We start from the raw sequence: 24,840 nt of genomic DNA on the forward strand, positions 1-24,840 counted from the left end.
TCTTCCCTTCCTTCCATTTTTGAAACCCGACCTTCCTTGACATTGCTTCTTTGAACCTGCATTGTTCTTTTTAGCATGAGAGGAGAATGCAGTAGGTTCATTCCTATTTGAAGGCATATCTAGTTCCATCATCATTGTTTCTTCTTGAGAACACCTAGTCAACAATTCTTCAAAACCTGGAATCATGTCGTTGTTAAGAATAGTGGTGTTAAACACGTGTCATTCACAAGGGTTCAAAACCTGGAATCATATCGTTGTTAAGAATAGTGGTGTTGAACACGTGTCATTCACGAGGGAGTCCTCCAAGAGCAATGAGAGTAAGCTCCCTATCAACAATAGCTTCTCCAATCGAAAGAAGATCATTTTTTTATCTCAGTAGTCCTCATGAAATAGGATTGAATATTTTTATTTCTTCCCTTCTTTATATCCTTCAGCGTGTTCTTGTGGAAAATAACTTGGCTTGCATTGCTAGATTTGAACATGCCAACCAACCTGTCATATATCTCCTTTGATGTCTTCAAATTAGAGATGTAAGCAACTAAATGCTTATGAATAGAATCCCTGAAGATCTTCTTGGCTTTGACTTCACCTTTCTTGTTCTTTGTCTTAGCAGCAGCGGGTGCATTTGAAAGAGGTTCTGAAATCTTTCCCTGTACATAATCCATAACATCTTGCTCTTCTAAAGTCAAATCAAGAGACATCTTCCATGCATGATAATTAGACTTATCATGAAGCTTATCATCCAACTTGAAGTAGGATGTGGAGGCCATTAAATCTTGTCCTTGATCAGTGATTGCTCTTCTCACTATTGTTTGGGCTTTGTCTACACCTCAGCTCCAATACCATGTTAATTTTAGATAACAATGGTATGTTCTATGCTTAAGAGCAATTTTACTTCAATTTTGTTATTAGCCCAATACCAATATCCAGATTAGCAATCACATCAACATGATAGTAAAATGCAGATAAAACATAAACAATAACAGTAGAAGACAGGCCAAGACAAGAGGACACAAGATATTGCACCAACCAGGAACAACCCCCAATGTGGGGAAACCCTTGATCAATTCTTATAATTCTTCAAAAGTTCAGCAGAGAGAGTGTACAATATACAATTTTCACTTGCCCAATCAAAGTGAAATCTAACCAATCAAACAGCGATAATAGAAAGCCCTAACTAAAAAGTCAACACTGGTCAACAAGGCAGATTTTGACCTCCAAAACAGCTCTGTCAAACTCGGTCAACTCGACCTCCAACAACTAGTCAAATCAGCCCAAAAACAGTCTGAAAAATTCCAACCAAATCTGGTCAATGTTGCAGCAAACCCTTCTACAGTCAACGTTGGTTAAACAACCTCGGTTTTTGTGACCATAAATGCGGCCTACCCAAACAAAGATCTCCACACACAAACCGCAGTTAAAACAGGTCAACGTTGGTCAACGAAAGTAACAACCTCCTACAATTTCAATCAACACAAGTCAAAACATCCTCCTGCAATTTCGATCAACGCTGGTCAACGACTAGAACATAAAAGTAAAGTCCTTCGCAGTTGTGGAGAGTTGCCTCTGAAATTCGTACCCAATCAATGAAGGAGAGAGAAGAATGAGTGTGAGATGAGATGTTGAAATGAGGAGGAGGCTCCTTGTATTTATATGCAATATTGTGGGCTTGAGGGTGCAAATTAGATAGTTGGCCGACCTTAAAAATTTGTCCATAATCAAAATAAATTCATAATTCCATTTGTACGTGTCTTACAAAAAGTGACCGGTGCACTTGCTAAATGTTAGATTTGGGCAGCATTTACTCATTTTGGTTTGTTGTTTGGGTGTTGTAGGATTGTGTGAACGACCAACAAAGGAGATAAACGACTTTTGGAGGTGATTCAAGGTACAAGAAAGTGGATTTCCCTTCCAATTTTTTTCTAGTTTTGCTACAACAATATGCCAATCCATTTTGTTTGCATGTGCAACCTCACAGCAGTGCAGTTTTCTTTATTTTTACAGCAATCATGGCTCAATCAAGGGCATCATGGAAAGGGCAAAAAAAAGGGAGGAATGTCCTCATTGGTAATCCCCCCCCCTTTTTCAATTTCATCAGGGCTTGCTAGTATTCCATCTGTTGCAAGTGGGGCTACAACAACAGCTTCAAAGGTTGAGAGAAACATCAATTTAGCAAGACAATACGCTCAAGAATTGAAATATCCCTTGTGGAAGTATGTTACAAGACATCAAAGACCAGGCAACAAGTTAAAGGGAGGAGCCAATGTTCTTTGAACATGCAGCTCTTGCAACAACAAAAGGAAAGAAAAAAAATTATCCCTCTACAGATAGAAACTACGACAAGCTAAGAATTGTGCGCAGACATTGATCGGCAAGACTTAAATTAAACTTGATTTCTTATCGGAGTATTATCACCTACCTCTGTCATCAAATTTACACAGTTGCCTTAATAGTGAAATGTTGAGTTAGAGGAATTACAAATTTCCTACTTGTTTCTGATTTTAGAAATCACAGTGAAAGATGAGTTTGATGAATCTAGGTCACACTTTCATTGGAGGGGAAAGCCATTGAGAATACCCACCAACCCTAGTATTTTGTAGAAGAACAGCTTCCTCGGAGAGAGAGAATCAGCAATCAATAAAAAAAGTTTGGGCCATCTTAGGAACATACAATTAATGATAGAGAAAAATGTACTTTCTATGTTTAGAATTAATCGAATTTATTTTCTTTTTAGGTCGGTCCTGCTGTTCATGGATTAAAGTGCTTTTGTGGCATGGCTTTGTGCAAGAATTACAGGCATAGTAATACATGACAGGACACATTTCTGACATTTGTTGTTTAGATACATATTTGCAGATTTTATTACCAAAATACACAGTGCATAGACAGTTGCAATGTTCTCTATCGATTAATTGCCCGAAGGAGGGCAAAGTAGCCTATCCAACCCCGTAGACTATAGTCATTGATAAAGGGGGGAAACTCATTATCCAATGTTTTGGGGAAACATTAGGTAAATTTTGGGGTAGCTAGGGCAAAATGCCTGAATTGGGGGTTGCACATGAACCCCTCACATTAGATTAAGGAAGAGAAACCCCCCCATGAAGAATCTATAAGTAAAGGAGAGATGGAATCATTTTCTCATCGTTGAATTGAATTGGATTATCTCTATTTCTTTGAGCCTGAGGCTCTGAGGGTTTTAAGACCCGTTTTCCTTTGTCTAGTTTTGGTGGAGGTGATTCCACCCTAGCTAGACTTCCTTTTCTGTCCTATTGCAGCACAATATTTTGAAGTGTCTCTGATTTGGTTTTTGGCAAGCAAGGAAGCAAACTTTGTATGGAGATTACTTGGTCAATCAAGTCCTGTTCAAAAGTAGCAAAGATATTTTTGTGGTATGCCTGGTCATCACAAGTCTTTCTGAAGCAGTGAGACATCTCTCTTTGGTTTCCTATAGCTCATCTGTGTTTCAGACTACCGGCTAAGGAAAAAAAGCCTGTGGGTCATCTGTAACAGGCAGAGGAGGTTGTAGGCCACAGGGCCGTAGGACTGCAGGGCCAAGGGTCGCAGGGCCGGAGTTCATTGGGCAGCAGAATTGGTCTTGGTGGTTCATCCTGAGGTAGCGGATTCCTCCTTTGGACTGTCCGAGTTCACTCAGGGTCTTACACAAGTGCAGATTGGGGTAGCAGATGAACTAGCAGCCCTCTAAGACAAGTGAACCAGCGTGGCAAGGTGCTCGTCCAACAGCAAAGGCAATTCTTGGATAGTAGGGTCGGTCATAAACCCCTTTTGCAGTGAATTTTTTGAGACAGTAAAGTCCAGGTTGATATTAGCAGCAACCCTAAACATCAGGGAGCCCAAAGAGTGAGTCATTGTGTTAAAGTAGTAGTAGCAGAATTGAAATTGTTAAGTTGTAGTTGTTAAGGTATTTAGTAAGAAACTGTTACTAAACTGTAGGGCTAACAGCTATTCCTGCTGGTGCAACAGCCATAAAATGGATATTGCAATTTGGTATACACTGTTGAATACTGTTTCCTTGTTGTATTTCTACTATCATCTTTGTTGAATCAAAGTTATTGTGATTTTGGAGCAAATACGCTTATGCTCTTAAACCCCTAAGGGCAAAAATTAACTTGGGGCATTAAAGTGGTATCAGAGCTGGCTCACCTTGCCAACCTGTGAACATTTGGGTTGATGTCACTAACCTAGGATCTTTAGGGAAAGCTTCAATGGAGGATTGGCAGAAGCAGTCTTGGGAGAAAACCAGGCAAACTATAGCTGCTCAATGGCAGCAGAACCAGCAACTGATAACACAGCTTCTTGCCCAGTTGGAGAATAATGTGGGTAACAACTACCATGTCCCTATTCAGCCTAATACCCGCTGACAGACTAGCACTGAGACAGCCAATCAGAGACCTTGGCTTCCCCAATTCCTAGATGGGCGGAAAACAGGGAATTGTGGACCACCAAAACAGAACAAAGATACTTCAGATTATTGGAAGGAGTACCAAACACTAGAAGAGGGTACTCGGGTAGCCCTAACCTTTCAGGAATTCTATGACATTAAGTACAAAGGTAGGCCCAGAAATTGTGGTAAGGGCACACAATAGAATGCAGTGGTCACTAGATCACAACCTGTAACAAAGCCATTTGGCACTCTTCAGACAGTGCCTCAAATGCCTATTGGTCAAAGAAAGGAATCTTCTCCTGTTGTTCAATATGTAGTATCTAGTTTGGCTATTAATGAAAACTCGGTGCAACTAAGGACAACATCTCTGTAGATTCCAAAGGAAAACCCAAGGGTACTTATTGCTCAACAGCCTAATCAATCTCCTGCATCTACTACATGAAAACCAACAACAAATACAAAGGAAATGGCTATACATACTAGTGGTAACATTGGGGCATCATCATTGGAAAAGACAATTACACAAGAGCTAGAGACAAATTTTATTATTCAGACAATGACAAACAATTTTATGGCCTTGATAAATTGTACGATTGAAAACAGAACAGTGGCTATAGGATGTCTGGGCCAATGCCTAGTGCTTCCCAGCATGCAATCAAGTCAATTGATTACAAGGTTGATGGGATCCATGTCCACACACAAACGGAGAGCGATACTTCAACGGGCCCAATAGGTTGTGTGTGCAATTATAAAAAGCATAACCAGACATGGCTGAAGAAAATGTTGATTCTGCAATCAATTTTGAAGGCAAACAATAAGACGAAGGTGGAATCTCAAGAACTCCCAGAGATTGAAACACAGCTTCAAGAATTCTCCAACCAGGATGGGGAAGGTTTTGCCTCTATGGAGTCCATAAAGTCCCTCTTCAGGATCGAACATTGGAAGAAGAAAATTTTAGAAGACAGGGAGGTGAAGTGCAGACTTAAAAACAAGGCTATCTGGCTTGAATGTGGAGATGACAATATAAAATTATTTCAGGCCTATGCAAAATGTAGGAAGATGGGCAATACCATCTGGAACCTTAGCGACCAAGGTCTCATCCTTCCAAGACTTAGCACAAATGGGGAAGAGACATTTTGAAAATCTTTACAACACCCAGGAGGAGATCACAATTGTTGACATCATACGCACTGCTGTCCCTTTCCCAAGCTTTGTTGATGAGGAGGGAAATAGAGATTTAATGGCCGAAATCACAAAGGAGGAACTTAAGAAAATTTTACACAGTTTCCAGAAAATAAGAGCCTAAAGTCGAATGGATGGGGAGTGGAATTTTTTATGGAGCTCTCCCATAGCATGGTATCAATCTTCTGGCAGTCGTCAAAGTATCCAGAAGGGAAAGGGAAATTCTCCCTGCACTTAATTCCACTTTCACTGCCCTAATTCCAAAAGTGGATTCCCCATCATCCTTTGAAGACTTTCGGCCCATCTCGTTATGTAACACCATCTACAAGATTATAGCAAAAGTTATAGCCCTAAGGATCAAGCCCATACTGTCCTCTACCATTTCAAAAACACAATTTAGTTTTCTTGAAGGATGACAGATTCACGAGATGATAAGGATGGCATAGGAAGGTCTTCACAGTATCAAAACTTATGAATCTCAAAGGGATGGTGGTAAAAATCATTCTGTCCAAAGCATGCGATAGAGTAAGTTGTATCTATCCACGGCTTCTTCTCACACGTGGATTTCTGTCTAGACTTTATTATGTGGTTTATGAGTTGGCATTCAATTTGTCTCTTTCGCTGTGCTCATCAATGGCACTGCTTCTCCCTTTTTCAATGCTCAAAGGGGCTTACGCCAGGGGTTCCCTTTCTCCCCTTTGTTATTTTTGCTGGTGGCGGAAGCTCTGAGTCACCCTTTGGATGAGGCAAAACAGAGTGGAGAATTTCATGGATGCCTGGTGGGTAGGACTTTGGCTATCACTCATAGAAAACCTGATGGAGATTTTATCCCTGTTTCGGAAAGCCCCTGGTATGTTTATCAATTACAGAAATTCCTCCATACATTACTCAAACCTGAAGGAAGAAGAGCTTCGTCAAATATCATGTTATCTCCCTTTTGATTCCAGGCCTATGGATGAGGGTCTTAAATACTTAGGTTTTCACTTGAAGCCAAACAATTACAGCAAGGAGGATTGAATGTGGCTAGTAGTGAAGACTGAGAAGAGAATTGAAAACTGGAGTCACAGATGGTTGTCTAGGGCATGTCGTCTAGTCCTAGTAAAGTCTGTTCTATAAGCAATCCCAGTTTACTGGGTGTCCCTTGCCTGGATACCCAAATGTGTGCTGGAAAAACTCAAAAGACTTTGCTACAATTTTCTTTGGTCTGGGAACAAGGAGTATGGCGTGTTACCTTGGGTTCGTTGGGAGAAAATAGCATGTCCAAAACTAATGGGTGCATGGAGCCTTGAGAATATTTTTCAGTTCTCCCAAAATCTGGCAGCAAAATGTTGGTGGAGGTTAATTTCCACTCCAAGCCTGTGGACCTCAGTGGTAATTCAAAAATATATAGCACCTAGTACTTTGGTAGACTGGATCCGCAGAGAGGATAAGCCAAGAATGAATATGTCAGTCATATGGAGAGCAGTCCTGAATACGTTTGATGTTATCAAAAGGGGTCTTGCTTGGAAGGTAGGTAGAGAAGACAAAGGTGAGAATTGGATAGAACCCATGGCCAGGCAGTGATTATGGTCATGTGCTCCCTCAGCCCTTAGAGGAATTCTTGCACGACAGGGGATTCATAAAGCTATCTCATATTGCTAGCCCAACCACCACCACAATCTGGAGACAAGGTTGGCGATCTGCTGAAGAATTGGGTTTAGCAGAGGCATTTCAGGAATCATGGAGGATAAATTCACTCTTGATTGGGCACATTTGAAGTTTGAACCATGGAAAAGGAGGATGAATTAGTTTGGTGTACTTCTCCTTCAAGCATCTACACCCCAAAGTTGGAATATATTTCAATTAATGTGGAAAGAATGCCAGATGCTCCTATATGGTGGTGGAAGCTTGTATGGAAGGCTCGTTGCCCGCCAAAGGTGAAAATTTTTATGTGGTGCTTAATTGAGAATAAAACCCCAACCTGGGATGTCCTTCAAAAAAGATTTGCCCAAGGACATCGATGGTGTGCTCTTTTGTAAGGCTTTTGAAGAAACTACCTCACACCTTTTCCTCGATTACTCCTTCGGCCAACAAGTATGGGCTGTGTGCAGGACTGTAGAAGAACAAATATGACAGCAGGCAAGTCAAAACGTGGAGGATGCTTGGCAGGTTTGGTTTACAAATCCCTCATCTCGTCTTCGTAAAGCTCTTACATTGATCATATATTGGGGGGTTTGAATTGAGCAATTTTTCAGGATAAGCTGACTGTCCCTATGGTTGTAGCAGCAGAAGCAATGGCTATTCTAAGCCATTTTCCACAAGATAAAGAAGTTCATCGAATTAGAGTCATTGAAGTGGAGAAACCAGACCCCGCAATCCTTTGGGCCTATTTTGATGGGGCCTCCACTGATTCTTGTCAGAAAAGTGGGGATGGTTTCATTCTCAACATCTCCGAAAACCATTCTTATCATGTTTCTATGGGTTTTGGACCTGGATCAAATAATCAAGCAGAGCTTCAAGCTTGCAGAAACCTGATGTTATTTGCCATAGAAAAAGGAGTCTCTCATTTACAAATTTTTGGGGATTCTATGCTGGTAGTCAACTACTTAAACAACACACAGTCATGCTGAAACACCACTCTTGCTCCTCTCTTGGATGATGCTATCAGTCTAAAAAACTGATTTGTTATCTTCCCATGCCTTCATCTCCTCAGGGAAAGAAGCCAGGCTACTGACAGACTGTCAGAGGAAGGATTGAACATTGATTCTGGATCGTGGCGGATTACAGCAAAAAGAGATGACTCCAGCTATTCATACTACCATAGACCTTTTGAGAGAAACTCGCACACAAGCTGACAGAGTACCACACTGAACAGCTACATGGATACATTCTCAAAAATGCTTTCTCATTCTGTTATGTTAAATATTGCTATGCACACAGGAAATTTACCTGGAGTTCTCATTATCCCAGATGACAGTCTTTTCTGACAAATACTTGAGAACCAGCACGCTACATATTTTGCAAAATTTTGATACTTTATAGTACCAATTTCATTTGAAAATTTCACGTTTACACACAATTAGTGTCTACAAAATGTAATTTTTATCATTTCCAATGAACAAAAATTACGGTGTTTTCCCCGGATTTAAACAAACAAACAAAAAAATTGTCATCATGAGTAGCACTTGTATTGATTTTTTCCTCTATAGATAAGAGGCTTGTATTCTACAGCAATATTCAGATCTAGATTTTAAAAGTGTAATATAAGTGCCTTTTTAAATGAGACTTTCCAACTAATAACTTACAATCATCATATTTCTATGTGGTTCACCATTTTATTTATGCATGTAAGTCATTATTCGCTAGTTAGAGATCAGACTGTTGATTTTCTAGTGCAATTAGGGTTAGCACAATATTTCTGAAATTTTGATAATTACTTTTGATGTAGATCTTCTTTTAACTTGTTCCAATATATCATTCAGCAATTATACTTTAGAAATTCAAAAATAGAGAACAGTAGAATAGTAGAGATCACAATGCACAAAAGAGAGAAGATTTACCCTGGAAAAACCCACTACAGGAAAAAACCAGGGAACCTTTTCAATAGAGAAATTCTTCTTGTTCAATGACAAACACATCCAAGTCTTCACCTACAAGTCAAGTCACCTAAATCTGATCCTGCACTTCAAAATTTTGGCCCTCCTGCAATATCAGTTGCCCCATAATTTCAACTTTCCAGCAGTTGCCCCAGTAACCTAGAAAATTTCGGCCCCCTGCAACAGTTACCCCAAAAACTGTGAATCACAAAGAGAGATTCTTTCACACATGTGAGTTGCTAGAGAAAGATAGGAGAGAGAAAATTCGGCCTTCTTCTTTGTCCTTCATGCACTTGCCCAAAAATTGTCTTGAGAGAGGAATGTGAATTGCCCAAATGAGGAGCTCAAGTTGCCTTTATATAGTAGTCCGTCTAGGGTGAATGGATGTGTCTCTTGGCCAAGGCCGAATAGGGAAACTAACTTGTCACTTTTGGAGCCAAAAAATTCATTTTAAAATTTAAAATTTACATCTTTTAAAAGTCGCAATGGGATTTTGACTCAAAATAAATTTTCCTTTGGGGTGGCAAGAGAGCGAGGGATATTACTTAATCCCAATGGAATTATAGAAATCAAATATGCATGGGGCTTCTTCGGAAGGAAAACCAATAATCAAGCTAAAATGTATCGTCTCCTTCAAGGACTTCGCATTGCTAAAGACAAAGGCATCAAAGACATAATTATTCTTGGAGACTTGCTAATAACAATCCACTATCTCCTTAAGAGAGATAGCCCAAAGGAAAATTCCCTTGCCCTGGTGCTTCAAAGGATCAGAGATATGGTCGCATCCTTCCATTCCAAAGGGTTCTTCCATGTTCTCAAAATCAACAACATGGATGCCGATTTGCAAGCAAAGAAAGCTTGATCTATGGACGAGACAAAGCTTGAAATCAACGATTTGAATTATTCCTGCCCAATCCCCTAAGTCTATATGCCCCTTATCTTTTGGGATCACCCTTGGACCCTCCCTATGAATAAATGTCCTCTTGAATTTATCCTATGTCCCCTTTTTTTATCCCCTTTACCCTCCCTTCTCCCTTTCTATTCCCCATCCCCTCCTATGTGATGTCGCATATCCCCTCATCAGACACATTGAAGGCTTAGTGATATGGTTAATTGATCAAACTTGTATTTCTCTTGACATGGCAACCAGTGATGGCCAAAATCGCGATAAAATCGCAATTTTATCGTTTTATTGCAATTTTTTCAAAACAACGATAAAATCGCCCGATTTTTTCACGTATTTTTTTTGGCGATTTTTTCCAAAAAAATCGCGATAATTTCGTTTTTATCGCGATTTGAAGTGTTTTTATCGTCGAGCCAGCAGACAGCGAGTTATAAACACCAAAAAAAACGATTTTTTTTTATTCATTTCATCAGACAACGACAGTGGTGGATTGGGAGTGACCTAGGAGAAAAACCTTGGTCAATTGGGCACTGATTGGAGGAGAAAACGACTCAAAACCCAGGTGGATTGAGAGCTGAGGAGGAGAGGATCAATTTTCTTCGGCAAACTGGTATGGGCACCAAATTTATGTGTTTTGTTTTGGTTTTTTTTGTTTTTGGTTGGGTTTGGATAACCCATTGGTTTATCAAATATTTTTGAGTTGATTTGATGGTGTTTTTGTTTGTTAAATTGTCAAAAATTCAATGTGTTTTGTCATGTTACTCATGTATGTAATTTTTTTTAATTTTTGTAACTTGCAATCCTTATTTTGCCATAGGTTCACCATTCAACTTCAAAGTTCAAACTTCATCTTACAAATTTAAAACTCAAGAGTCAAGAGTTCAACCAAGTTACAAACATGCCAAGGAAATTGGATCCTCTATGGGAATTTGGTGAACCTGATGGAGGGCTTGATAGAATAAACTTATCTTGCAAGTTGTGTGGGCAGCATATGTCTGAGGGTGTTTATAAATTGAAGTATCACCTTGCACAAATCTCTGGATTTGATGTAGGGCCTTGCTCAAATACAAATCCGAAAATCATCCGAAGAACCATGAGATTGTTGGAAAATTTAGAGCACAATAGAGAGGCCAAAGCAGAAATGAAGAAGCAACTAGCAAAGACGGTGTTAGGCTCAGGTGAACAAGGAAATGGCACTGGTTTTACTTCAGCATCAATATCTACAACCAACTCGGTAGCTGCCTCATCATTTTTTGTTCCTAGAACCACGCCTAGTTCACAACCATCTATCACTTCAATGCTTTAAAAAACTGAGAAAGAACAAGCTGACAAGTTGTTGGCCAAATTTTTCCTTTGGAGTGATATTCCTTTCAGCGTTGCAAGGAATAATCCATTTTTCCAGCCTATTGTTAATGCTATTGCAACTGTTGGCCCAGAGTACAAAATCCCTTCTTATGATGACTTTAGAGGCTGAATTCTTCAAAATGAAAAGGTTGACTGCACCAAAAGATTGGAGGAGTTCAGGGCATCAAGGGCACAAACAGGATGCACTGTGATGTCAGATGGTTGGACCGACCAAAAGGGGAGAAACCTTATAAACTTCTTGGTTAGTTGTCCCAAGAGAACAATGTTTATGAAATCTATTGATGCATCTTCACATATCAAAGATGCAAAAACTTTATGTGATTTGCTAGATGTGTTTATTTTGGAGATGGTTGCAAAACATGTTGTCCAAGTCCTAACGGACAATGCTGCAAATTATGTTGTTGCTGGCAAGATGCTTATGGAGAGGCATCCTACTTTCTTTTGGACACCTTGTTCTGCACATTGTATTGATTTGATGTTGGAGGACATAGGGAAAATTTCCTTTGTCAAAGATATTGTTGAATCATCAAAAAGCATTACAAAATTTATATATAATCATACATCTGTGCTTAGCTTGATGAGAAAATTCACCAACAACAAAGAGATGGTGCGCCCAGCCATTACACGGTTTGCCACCAGTTTCATATCTCTTCAATCCCTCTTGAATTCTATGTGGGATGTGAAGAGAATGTTTCTTTCAGAGGAGTGGCATGCTTTGACAATGAGCTGCAAACCAGAGGGAGAGGCCATATGCAGATTAGTTTCATACCAGGAAGACTTCTGGGCGGGTGTGCAGGAGGTGTGCACCGTTACTGAACCTTTGGTAAAGGTTCTTCAATTAGTTGATGGTGAAAACCCGCAATGGGCTATTTGTATGAGGCCATGGACAAGGCCAAAGAATCCATTCGGGCCTACTATGATGATAAGGGAGATGAGGGGTTTCAGAGACAACTCCTCCTATGGGAAGTGATTGATGAACGATGGAACAACACACTCCATCGTCCCATTCATGCTGCAAGGATCTACCTGAACCCCGCATTTTCTTACCCATGTGGGTTCGTATTTGATGTTGAGATCATGGATGGATTCTTACCCTGTGTTCAAAGGATGGTGCGATCTCTAGCAAAACGTGCAGAAATCTCCAAAGAAATTGAGACATACAGGATGGCAGGTGGCACATTTGGCTTTGACATGGTTGTGACTGATAGGACGACTAAAATGCCAGGTATTTTTTAGTTTGTTTCAAATTTCATTGTCTCTTCAAGTTCATAACTTCATACTTTGCTTCAACTTTCAAATTTCATTTTTTTTTCTTATGTTCATTTAAAATTTTATTTGTAATTTTGTTGTAGATGCATGGTGGAGAATGTATGGTGCCAAGGTACCCCTTCTGCAAAAGCTTGCCATTCAAATCCTCAGCCAAACATGTAGCTCCTCAAGATGCGAGCACAACTGGAGTGTATTTGAAAAAATACACAATAAGAAGCGCAACTGGTTAAACTTAAAACTTAAAATATTGCAAATTTCCAAATAATTTTATGAATTCATTAAACAATATTTCTTTATAATTATTATTTCATGATCTTTGTACAGGTTGGAGTCCCAGCGACTTAATGACATGGTCTACGTCTACTACAATCTTCGATTGTGGGTGACGCAACTTGAAAGGATACCTAAAATGGAGGCCATCTCATTGGATGGGATTGACACCACTGCTGCATGGAGGGTTGAGGCGGAAAGGCCTCTCATGGAGTCTGTCGATGATTGGTTAGAGCAGAAGGTAGTGGAGGGGGAGGAGGAGAAGGAGGCGGAGCATCAGGAGGAGGAGGTGACACCACCTACTCCGGCTACCCCTACCACCAGTAGAGGACGTGGTCTACCTCCTATAGCTCCTAGTTCTTCAGCTTCTAGAGCACAGCAGAGTCCACAACCAACTCCACCGTGTTAATTTTATGTATGTTCTATGCTTAAAGCAATTTATTTCAATTTTCACAGTTAGCTCCATATCTTTTCCAGATCAGCAATCACATCAGCATTAAAGTAAATTGCAGATAGAACATAAACATAAATCACAGAAGACAAGCCAAGACAAGAGGACACAAGATGTGGCGCTAGCCAGGGACAAACGCCAATGTGGGGAAACCCTTGATCAATTCTTCTTATATGTTCTTCAATAGTTCAACAGAGAGAGAGAGAGAGAGATAGTACGTTTACAACAGAAGTCAATACTTTGACTTATCTAGATAAGAGCATAGATCATCTCTAAGAAGATGATACATGAGATAAGTTGAAGACATGCTGCTTCAACTAATTCTCCAAGGTGACTCCTTCACCTATCGTTGTGTTGCATTTCATCATCATGTTGCACCTCACCACGTTGCACCATGCTGCACCCATCATCACTATGCTACATCTCATCACACTTCATTAATCATGACTATACCCATAACTGTATTGCATTATGTGCCATTGCTGCACCATGTTGCCATCCCGACCTATGTGTTGGCTGCACCTTGCTTACTTGTTGTCCCTTGCTTGCTTGTTGTCACTAGCATGCTTGTTGTCCTTAGCATGCTTGTTGTTGCATGCTAGTTGTCCCTTGCATGCTAGCTATAACATTGCATGCTTGGTGTATTTGCTGCTAAGTACCATACAACTGTCCCAATGTTAGTTAGTTGTCCCTTGCATGCTGCCCTCCTTCGGAAACAGATGTTCCAGCTCTTTCGGCAATTCCCGGTAGTTCTGGCAATTCCGGCTGTTCCCGACAGTTCCAGCAATTCCAACAGTCCCGGCAGTTCTAGCTTTTCCGATAGTTCCGGCTTTTCCGACTTTTCCCGCTTTTTCCGACAATTCCAGCATTTCCGGCTTTTCTGGCAGTTCCGTCTTTTCGGCAGTTCAGGCTTTTCCGGCAGTTCCGATTTTTCTGGCAGTTCCGATTTTTCTGGCAGTTCCATCTTTTCCGGCAGTTCCGACTTTTCCAATAGTTTCAGCTTTTCCGATAATTTCGGTTTTTCCGGCAGTTCCGGTTTTCTGCCCTTTGGATCAGGGCAACATTATTCCTTAGGATCTCTCCTCCTACTAAAATCCAAAGACAAGTAGAGAGAGAAAGAGATCCTAAGTGTGTTGAAATGACTTGAAGGCCACCTTTATTTATACTAAAACTTTGAGCACATGTGGGATTTATTTGGTTGTTGGCCAACCTTGACGAATTGTCTTATAACGCAAATAAATTCATAACTCCATGAATACTTATCAGAATCGGATGATCTTTAGATCAATCCTACACCTCTCGATGAGAGGGATCCAAGAAAAATATCAGCTACCATAAATAAGATGACCCACATGGAGTTTGGCCCTAGTTGCCAATTTTAACACTCCCTCTCAACTAGGGAGAACTCCATCCGTTGATCCATATGTCCGATTGTACTATCTCTGCCATCAGTGCCCTGCACTGCTCTGCTCTGCTCTGATCTATTGAGCTCTGCTCTGCTCTGATCTGCTGAGCTCTGTTCTGCTTTGCTTTGTTGAACCATGAAGAAGAAGAATTGATCGAGAATGTCTCGTACCATTCTCTACTGACCCGAAGTCAGTTTCATCTGAAGAGAGTGTGTCACATCACTCTTACTGACCCGAAGTAAGTTTTATTGATCCCAGATCAATATCACAAGAGAGTGTCTCAAAGTTCAAACCACTCATATTGATCCCAGATCAATGTCACAAGAGTGTCTCAAACCACTCATACTAATCCCAGATCAATAGAGGTCATCCTAGCATAGGGAGTACAGTAGATACAGCGATGCCTCCATCGATAGTACTACTATGATCCCTATCCTCATTTCCCTGCTCATTGATCAGATGAGAGGTACTTCCCATGAGTCCCAGACTGCATGGGTAGGTTGCCTCGACAGAAGAACTAATCATCATGTCCACGAGAGAACGAATCATCCTGTTAGTGGATGCCATGGAGAACTAATCATCCTGGCCCACAGGAGAACTAATCATCATGTTCCACAGTCGCCACGGAGAACAAATCATCCTGGCCCAAAGGAGAACTAATCATTCTGTTCCATAGTCGCCACGGAGAACAAATCATCCTGGCCCACAGGAAAACTAATCATCATGCTCCACAGCTGCCACGGGAGAACTAATCATCCCAACCCACAGCAGAACTAATCATCCTGTTCCACAGTTGCCACGAGAGAACTAATCATCCCGGCCCACAGAAGAACTACTCATCATGTTCATAGCACACCACCAAGGGAGGGTGAGTCACCCTGTGGTCGTATGTTGCTCCAGTAAGTACCCCAAGCCCCCCAGAGCTCAATGCATGCAACATGCAGGACCCTTATAAGAAGGTCTCTCAATGACTCCAAGTCGTTCGGGAAAGTCATAGATTTGACCTTTCCCCGGGGCTTTGACAAAATGTCTGCGACCTGTACATCAGTCTCAATGCGATGGAGCCTCCTCGCTCATCGACTTACCATATCGCAGATAAGGCAGTATCTGATGTCTATCTGCTGGAGCAATCATCGAATACGGGATTCCTCAATAATCGAATCCCCCCTCTGGTTGTCACAGAGAATCACAGTGGTATTCATCATGTGTACAAATAGCTCACTTAAGAGCTTCCGCAACCATGCAGCTTCACACGAGATCATACTCATAGCTATGTATTCGGTCTCGGCGGTGCTTATAGCAACCGACTTCTGCTTCCTGCTCATCCATGATATCAAAGCAGAATCCAAAGAGAACCAGCACTGAGAAGTGCTCTAGTGATCCTCCACACTGCCTCCCCAATCAGCATTCGAATAATCATGCAGTTTCATATTTCCGACAGTGTATCTCAACCCATGAGAGATTGTGCCCCGAAGATATCTCAGAAGATTCTTGGCACCAATCCAGTGAGGCTCAACCAAATATGAGTTCACCATGCTAACTGCAAAACATATGTCCAGACGAAAGTTCACCAAAAACATCAACACAAATGAGTTTATGAAACTCAGAGGCATTTCCCAAATCTGGTCCGACATCACTACCATATAACTTTTGAAAGTTAAGATCCTCGAGGTAGTCACAGGCTTGCAGTTTATCATTCCACATCCGGAATCCAACTCCCTCTTACTTTTGCAAATGAGAGGGTCTGCACCTGTCAGAAATAGGTTGTCCTCATAAGGTGTCGATATGAGAGGTCTATCATCCACAACCTTCAAGTAATGGTTTGGATCGGTTTCACTCCTAGTGAATCTCAGCTTCATTAGACAGCTATCAATCCTCTCATACTATGCCCGGGGTGTTTTGCTTCAAGCCATAGAGGGCTTTCTTCCACCTATATACATGAAATTCCCGATCATGAATCTCAAACTCCTCAGGTTGTTCCAAACCTATGGACCTGCTACATGAGGGGAATGGTCCCCTTATAAGATTTTCCTATGGTACATCTCAGACATGTACCTTCATGCTCTACTTGAATTCAAACATCCCTATCACCATTTGACTCACATCAAGTAGGGTCCCATAGGTAGACCTCCGATGTTATAGATGCGATATGTCAATTGACCTGATCCCCAATGGACCATCCTGCAACTTGATACAAATTTCCAACCCTGAACCCATGAGAAAAAGCATCTTTGAAAATTATATTTTTTTACACGTACCTTTCCATCGATGAATGCCACCTTGAAACCTTTGACTTCCATTTCCGAGATGGACACCAGGTTCTTGCGATTAGGTACATAAAAGAGATTTTGTAAATGAATCGAGTTACCCTTATTCAATTGAGAGTTAACATTCCCTACACCCTTCCCGGGATAGGTGGCATCGGCTCCAAGTATAATCCCACGATTGTTTCCATCTCTACCAAATTAAAGAGTGCACCCATCTATCCGATGAAGTGCTTTGAAGCACTACAATCTATAAGCCAGATTCCCAAAGAATCTGAAGGAGAGGGCCAATACAAGATAACGCTTCTCTATCTTATCAGAAACAACATTTGATTCTTCATACCTTGGGTTCCTTGCTTTCTATGAAGAGTCGGCCATTTCCTTGATGACCTGCATTACCTGTCATTCATTTGATCATTGAAGATGTCCCTGGAATGATTGTTATCATCATCAAGTGATGTGTCCCTGCCATTCGGACACTATAATGGCCAAACTAGTTATCTGCCTTTCCTTCCACCCTGAGATCCGGTCTTCCAATGAAGTGATCTTTAGGTAGGCCATATTCCGCTGCGCCATTCTGATAATATTCTCTGCTTCGACTTCACCCTTGGTGAATTTGAAGAGGGATGAAGAATCCACTGATCCTTTTGTCCTTTCCCAACTGTCTTCGGTGATTCACTCTTGCTTGGGCATTGTCTTCGCCTCAGCTCTGATACCATGTTAATTTTAGGTATGTTCTATGCTTAGAGCAATTTATTTCAATTTTCACAGTTAGCTCCATATATTTTCTAGATTAGCAATCACATCAGAATTAAAGTAAACTGCAGATAGAACATAAACATAAATCGCAAAAGACAAGCTAGGACAAGAGGACACAAGATGTGGCGCTAGCCAGGGACAAACCCCAATGTGGGGAAACCCTTGATCAATTCTTCTTATATGTTCTTCAATAGTTCAGCACAGATAGAGAGTGAGATAGTACGTTTACAACAGAAGTCAACACTTTGACTTATCTAGATAAGAGCATAGATCATCTCTAAGAAGATGATACATGAGATCAGTTGAAGACATGTTGCTTCAACTAATTCTCCAAGGTGACTCCTTCACCTATCGTTGTGTTGCATTTCGTTATCATGCTGCACCTCACCATGTTGCACCCATCATCACTATGCTGCATCTCATCACACTTCATTAATCATGACTGTACCCATCACTGTATTGCATTATGTGCCATTGTTGCACCATGTTGCCATCCCGACCTATGTGTTGGTTGCACTTTGCTTGCTTGTTGTCCCTTGCTTGCTTGTTGTCCTTAGCATGCTTATTGTTGCATGCTAGTTGTCCCTTGCATGCTAGCTGTAACATTGCATGCTTGGTGTATTAAATATTTGCTGCTAAGTACCATACAATTGTCCCAATGTTAGTTAGTTGTCCCTTGCATGCTGCTCTCCTTCGGAGACAGATGCTCCGGCTGTTTCGACAGTTCCCAGCAGTTCTGGCAGTTCTGGCTGTTCCCAACAATTCCGATTGTTCTCGGCAATTTCGGCAGTCCCAGCTTTTCCGGCAGTTCCGACTTTTCCAGCAATTCCGGCTTTTCTGGCAGTTCCGACTTTTCCAGCAGTTCCGGCTTTTCCGGCTTTTTTGGCATTTCCGGCTTTTCCAGCTTTCTGCCCTCTGGATGAGGGCAACGTTATTCCTTAAGATCTCTCCTCCTACCAAAACCCAAAGACAAGTAGAGAGAGGAAGAGATCTCAACTGTGTTGAAATGACTTGAAGGCCACCTCTATTTATACTAAAACGTTGAGCACCTGTGGGATTTATTTGGTCGTTGGCCGACCTTGACGAATTGTCTTATAACGCAAATAAATTCATAACTCCATGAATACTTATCAGAACCAGATGATCTTTAGATCAACCCTACACCTCTCGATGAGAGGGATCCAAGAAAAATATCAGCTGCCATAAATAAGATGACCCACATGGCGTTTAGCCCTAGTTGCCAATTTTAACACACTGGCGTCTACATCTAGAGGGAAAGGGAAAGCTATTGCATTTTCTCGCAAGAGGGGCAGAGGAAATCCGTAGTATTAGACTTTAGTTATTCGGTTCAATTCAGTGTATATGAAATTATGACTCATGATATGAGATACATTATTATATTTTTTGTTGATATTTTGAGGCTGATTTGGGACTCAAGAATCAAGACTTACTATTCAGGACATGATTCACTGTTATGTGTGATGTATCATGTAGCACTAGAAATGATATTACACATCTTATATATTAGTTATTTTATCATATTTGTGTGTCAATGTATTTATTTTATGTTGTAGATGCTTTAGATATTAAAAATTTGAAAAAAATGAATATTTTTGTATTTTACGATTTTTTCCAGATTTTTACGATTTTTTCCCCTCGTCGATAACATCCCGATAATGATAACTGCAACATTGGTGGCAACACACGCGATCCACTGTGTTAGGACCTGTGGTCCGTGCGATGGGCAGTGCAACTCCATCGTGCGAAGTGCGTGCAAAATATGAAACGAAACGAGCCAAGAAACGAGTTTATAAGGTGTTGGGCGAGTTGAGGGGGCGGTCCCATGAGTTGGGCGGGCCGACCATCCTCTTGGGCGAAACAACACATGTTGAACGAGTCGGCTTGGGCATTTGGTGTGGGTCGGCCGGGTGACACAACCCGCCACCCGCACGTATATATTGGAGGTCGTTTGGAGGCAAACGACCATCATTCGATCAACACGAGTTCGAATAAGGAGTTATGCAGTGCGTGGATGACCCCGCACGACGGGTGGAACTCGGGTGTAAACTCGTTCAAAAAAGTCGTTCGGACAGTCGTTCGGGAAAATCGTTCGGACAGTCGTTCGGGAAAATCGTTCGGACAGTCGTTCGGGAAAGTCGTTCGGACAGTCGTTTGGGAAAGTCGTTCGGACAATCGTTCGGGAAAGTCGTTCGGACAGTCGTTCGGGAAAGTCGTTTGGACAGTGGTTTGGGACAGTCGTTCGGACAGTCATTTGAGAAGTCGTTCGGACAGTCGTTTGAGAAGTCATTCGGGAAGGTCATTCAGAAAAGTCGTTCAGGAAGGTCGTTCAGGCAGGTCGTTCAGGCAAAACTCGGGCGAGGTCGTTCGGGCGACCCGGGCGAGGTCGTGTGGCGACCCGGGTGAGGTTGTTCGGGCGACCCGGGCGAAGTCGTGTGGCGACCGGGTGAGGTTGTTCGGGCGAACCAGGTGAAGTCGTGTGGCGACTCGGGTGAACGAAGTTGGGTGAACGAGTAGACGGGCGGGGGCGCGTCGTGCACGCCGGAACGAAGAATCGTGTGAACGGGCGACCCGGGTAGGGCGCGTTGTGCACGACGAAACGGAGGAAACGGTGAAGTGTTGAGATTGTGAACGAAGGTGTGAATCGTGCAGAGGCGCCCGTGTGTGACGACTTGGTTACGACTAGACGCGCTCAAGTTGGGAAAACAACACAATCGTGCGACGAGGTGAACGAAGGGTTGGTGAGTCATGCGGCGACCGTGCGGAGGCACTAACGAGCTAGGCAACCGAGTTTGCCGAAGTTTGAAAATTGGCTAAGTGTAAATTTGGGGTTTCCCAAAATTTAACTTGTACTTGTAAAAGAAGATTAAATATATTGATTCGGGAAAACTCATATTGCAGGGAGTTGCCCCTCCCTTTATATTGTTGTGCATTTCTCTTGTATAATGTTGTTTATGTGAATGTTATGGGCTTTCACTTGTATAAGGGAACACATTAATAATACTTGGTTGCGAAACACAAACTAAGTAGGATAAGTGGAATGTTAGACGTAGTCTACAATCGTAAGTATTGGTGAAAAGAAAACGATTGGTAGTGCCGCACCTCGCTATAAGCGGTTGAAAGACTACCGCAGGTGTAGGGGCGTGACAGTTGGTATCAGAGCCTAGTGCCGGAGAGCTGGTGCTGGTGTTGAAGCGTTGAAGCTGATACACACCTGCACTTCGTGACAGGTGGTATCAGAGCTGGTGAACTGAATCAAGGAGCTGATTCTACGAAGACCAAAGACTTGGTAGGGAGCTCAAGTTTTGCAGGTGACGAGTGGAATATCAGGGTAATTCAGGTGAATGGTGAAACAGGTTTAGCAGAGGTGAAGCTTCGTGCTTGGGCCAAGCTGAACGACAAGGCATGGCAGGTTTGGAAGAATGCGAAGGGAAGCTCTTGCTTACCTTATACAGGTTGAAGCAGATGAAAGAAGAAAACCCCCGGATTCGAAAGGAACTTGAAGTCTTGGAAAAGAATGTTGAAGACGAACTTCTTCAACTTGGTTGGACAATGGAGCAGGATGAAGTTGCAGATTGTGCTAACAAGGAAGAGGAAGCCGTGATGATCGAGGATGTTGCAGATGTGACAACGACGGGGGATGAACTTGAAATTGATCAAGTTGGACCAGGATCGTGCAATTTGCAGACATGGATGGATGAGGATACTCACATGGAAGAGCCTCATGATGATGAAGTAAGTATTGATACTTGTGTTTCATTTGAGCATTTGATAGATGGACCGTATGCAGGGAAGGGCAAAGTCAGTTTGCCGATGCAAGGGAGCATCTTACCATGGATGACTATGATGAGACCTTGTATGGAGAAGCAAGGATTGTTGATTGTTGCAGGACTTGTTGGGGTTGTTTGTGACCTTATGGTAGAAGGTACAAAGGCCCGTGACAAGGGAGGAACATGATGATCGTTGCGGAGGATTGGGTCATGCTTTAGCCACATGGAGAATTGGCTAAGTGCCCGGCATGACTCATGGGCAGATTGAGGAGGGCACACACTTGGATATGATGATACTTGGGTGGACTTCTCATGGTCGAGACCAAAAGATAGTCTTGGTGGAACTTTCAGTGGGGGAGCTATGATGGAAGGGACTCGTGATGTGGTGATGATATGGTTGGATGACCGAGTTCACTAGACCGAAGATTGCAGACTTGGATGAGGATGACCAATTGTTGTGATGAGTCTACTTGGTTGGACTACATGGGCAACTTAGTCATGGACATCAGGTTGGAGACATGGAGCATGGCAATCTTATGCAGGGACATTATGCAGGAGCACTTGTAGAGGTGTCACTTATGGGCATCCAATGAGGAGTGCCAAGGCAGGGATGTTGTGCAGGTGGATTTGCTGGTGTGACATGGAGATGTTTTACTTATGAGCCGATGGAGAGGTTGTGCACTCTTGTACAACAAGGCCATGGACTTGGATGGAGTTATGAGCAGACTATGGAGCATTCCTACTACATGGAGAGCTGAGGCATCTTGCAGAGACCTTTGGGCCGAGACTTGTATGCTTGCTGAGATGTTGGTTGGAGATGACTCATGGAGCTCATGATGACATGAAATTGTTGTGACTTTTAGGTGACTTCATATATGGTGGACTTGAGGATCTGATACATTGAGGAGCTGAGGTCAGAGACTTTGATGCAGGATGGGGTGCATACTTTCAAGTACATGTATGGGAATGGCTTGAAAGAGTGACTTGATGTGGAGGATCGATATGAGACACTTTGGAGTGATGGAGTTACAACGATGATGATGCCTTGGTGGCAACACTTGGGCATGGATTGAGCCGAGACTCAACCACCTTTCGACACATGGGAGTTGATTGATCTATGATCATGGGCATCACATGGATAGATGAGACAGGTGTATACTTGTTTCTATGGCAGACTTGAGGGATGGCACATTGCAGATATGATGGAGGTTGCTTCATGGACCTGGATGCGGCACATCGAGAGTCGGAAGATGGTCTCTTCATATTGAAGAGATACACAAATGGATGATGATGTTGGGATAGATGTGGTTGATTTCAGGGAGTACATTGGTACCAAACATCATGGACAGCATGTTGCAGATGAGATGGAGGCTACTTCATGGACCTGAGCATGGCTTACACTTGTATGGAGATGGATTCTTGATCGAGTTGAGGATGTGACGAGATGTTCTGAGAAACGACTGATGATGGCATGAGGATGTGCATTCTCATGGTTTGAGCATGATAGTTGGATTAGCTACCCAACTAGTTCAAGTCATGAGGGGATCCAGTGTACAGAGATGTGTTAGCATTGTGTTGGAGTATCATGGCAGCAGTTCACATGAGGACGATACATGATGAGGTCGACACAATATGTTGCAGGAAGCATGTAGCTTGAGATGGGGGGACCAGCCTTCCACGATGGGGAGCAGCAGGTGGAGATTGTGACAGGGTGGTTGATGATCATGGATTGAGATGATTTCCAATGTATGACATACCGATTGGGTGTATACCTTGGTATGGTGATCTTGGTGACAGATGGTTGCCGGGATGAGATAGAGGACGACAATGACTTCCAATGGGGGAGGATGTTAGAACCTGCGGTCCATGCGACGGGCAAGGCAACTCCACCGTGTGAAGTGCGTGAAAAATATGAAATGAAACGAGCCAAGAAACGAGTTTATAAGGTGTTGGGCGAGTTGAGGGGGCGGTCCCATGAGTTGGGCGGGCCGACCATCCTCTTGGGCGAAACAACACATGTTGAACGAGTCGGCTTGGGCGTTTGGTGTGGGTCGGCCGGGTGACACAACCCGCCACCCGCACGTATATATTGGAGGTCGTTTGGAGGCAAACAACCATCATTCAATCAACACGAGTTCGAATAAGGAGTTCTGCAGTGCATGGATGAGCCCGCACGACGGGCAGAACTCGGGTGTAAACTCGTTCAGAAAAGTCGTTCGGACAGTCGTTCAGGAAAATCGTTCGAACAGTCGTTCGGGAAAATCGTTCGGACAGTCGTTCGGGAAAGTCGTTCGGACAGTCGTTCGGGAAAATCGTTCGGAGAGTCGGGAAAGTCGTTCAGACAGTCGTTTGGGTAGTCGTTCGGCAAGGTCGTTCAGAAAAGTCATCCAGGAAGGTCGTCCAGGCAAGGCAGGTCGTTCAGGCAGAACTCGGGCGAGGTCGTTCGGGCGACCCAGGTGAAGTCGTTCGAGCAAACCGGGAGAATTCGTGTGGCGACTCGGGTGAAGGCGTGTGGCGACTCGGGTGAACGAAGTTGGGTGAACGGGTAGACGTGCAGACGGGTGGGGGCGCGCCGTGCACGACGAAACGGAGGAAACGATGAAGTGTTGAGATTGTGAACGAAGGTGTGACTCGTGCGGAGGCGCCCGTGTGTGGCGACTTGGTTACGACAAGACACGCCCAAGTTGGGCAAACAACACGATCGTGCGACGAGGTGAACGAAGGGTTGGTGAGTCGTGCGGAGGCGCCGACGAGCTGGGCAACCGAGTTTGCCGAAGTTTGAAAATTGGCTAAATGTAAATTTGGGGTTTCCCAAAATTTAACTTGTACTTGTAAAAGAAGATTAAATATATTGATTCGGGCAGACTCATATTGCAGGGAATTGCCCCTCCCTTTATACTGTTGTGCATTTCTCTTGTATAATGTTGTTTATGTGAATGTTATGGGCTTTCACTTGTATAAAGGAACAGATTAATAATACTTGGTTGCCAAATACAAACTAAGTAGGATAAGTGGAATGTTAGGCGTAGTCTACAATCGTAAATATTGGTGAAAAGAAAACGATTGGTAGTGCCGCACCTCGCTATAAGCGGTTAAAAGACTACCGCAGATGTAGGGGCATGACACACTGTCATGCATATGCTACTCACTCCTCACATGCTTGCCATTACGGTTTTCATCTGCCAAAATCTTAGAATCGACCTCC

The 24,840-nt window shown here is 42.6% G+C and overlaps 1 protein-coding gene across 5 annotated transcripts in view; it reads right to left on the bottom strand.

Moving 5' to 3' along the window:
* The window catches only part of LOC149205812 (uncharacterized), a 51,945-nt gene that overhangs the window by 22,290 nt on the left and 4,815 nt on the right, over nt 1-24,840 (bottom strand). The window contains exon 3 of one of the 5 annotated variants that reach the window (XM_089395163.1): nt 9,321-9,336. The exons of the other annotated variants lie outside the window; for them this stretch is intronic. Coding sequence (XP_089251289.1) covers nt 9,336 — 1 coding nt within the window. The 3' untranslated portion in view covers nt 9,321-9,335. Of the gene's footprint in view, nt 1-9,320; nt 9,337-24,840 lie in introns of those variants that run through there. 5 annotated transcript variants of the gene reach the window in all.

Source organism: Pinus tabuliformis, chromosome 1_2 (assembly GCF_031772625.1).
Source record: "Pinus tabuliformis cultivar Carrire ecotype Pingquan chromosome 1_2, CPIR1, whole genome shotgun sequence".
In the NCBI taxonomy this organism is placed as follows: domain Eukaryota; kingdom Viridiplantae; phylum Streptophyta; class Pinopsida; order Pinales; family Pinaceae; genus Pinus; species Pinus tabuliformis.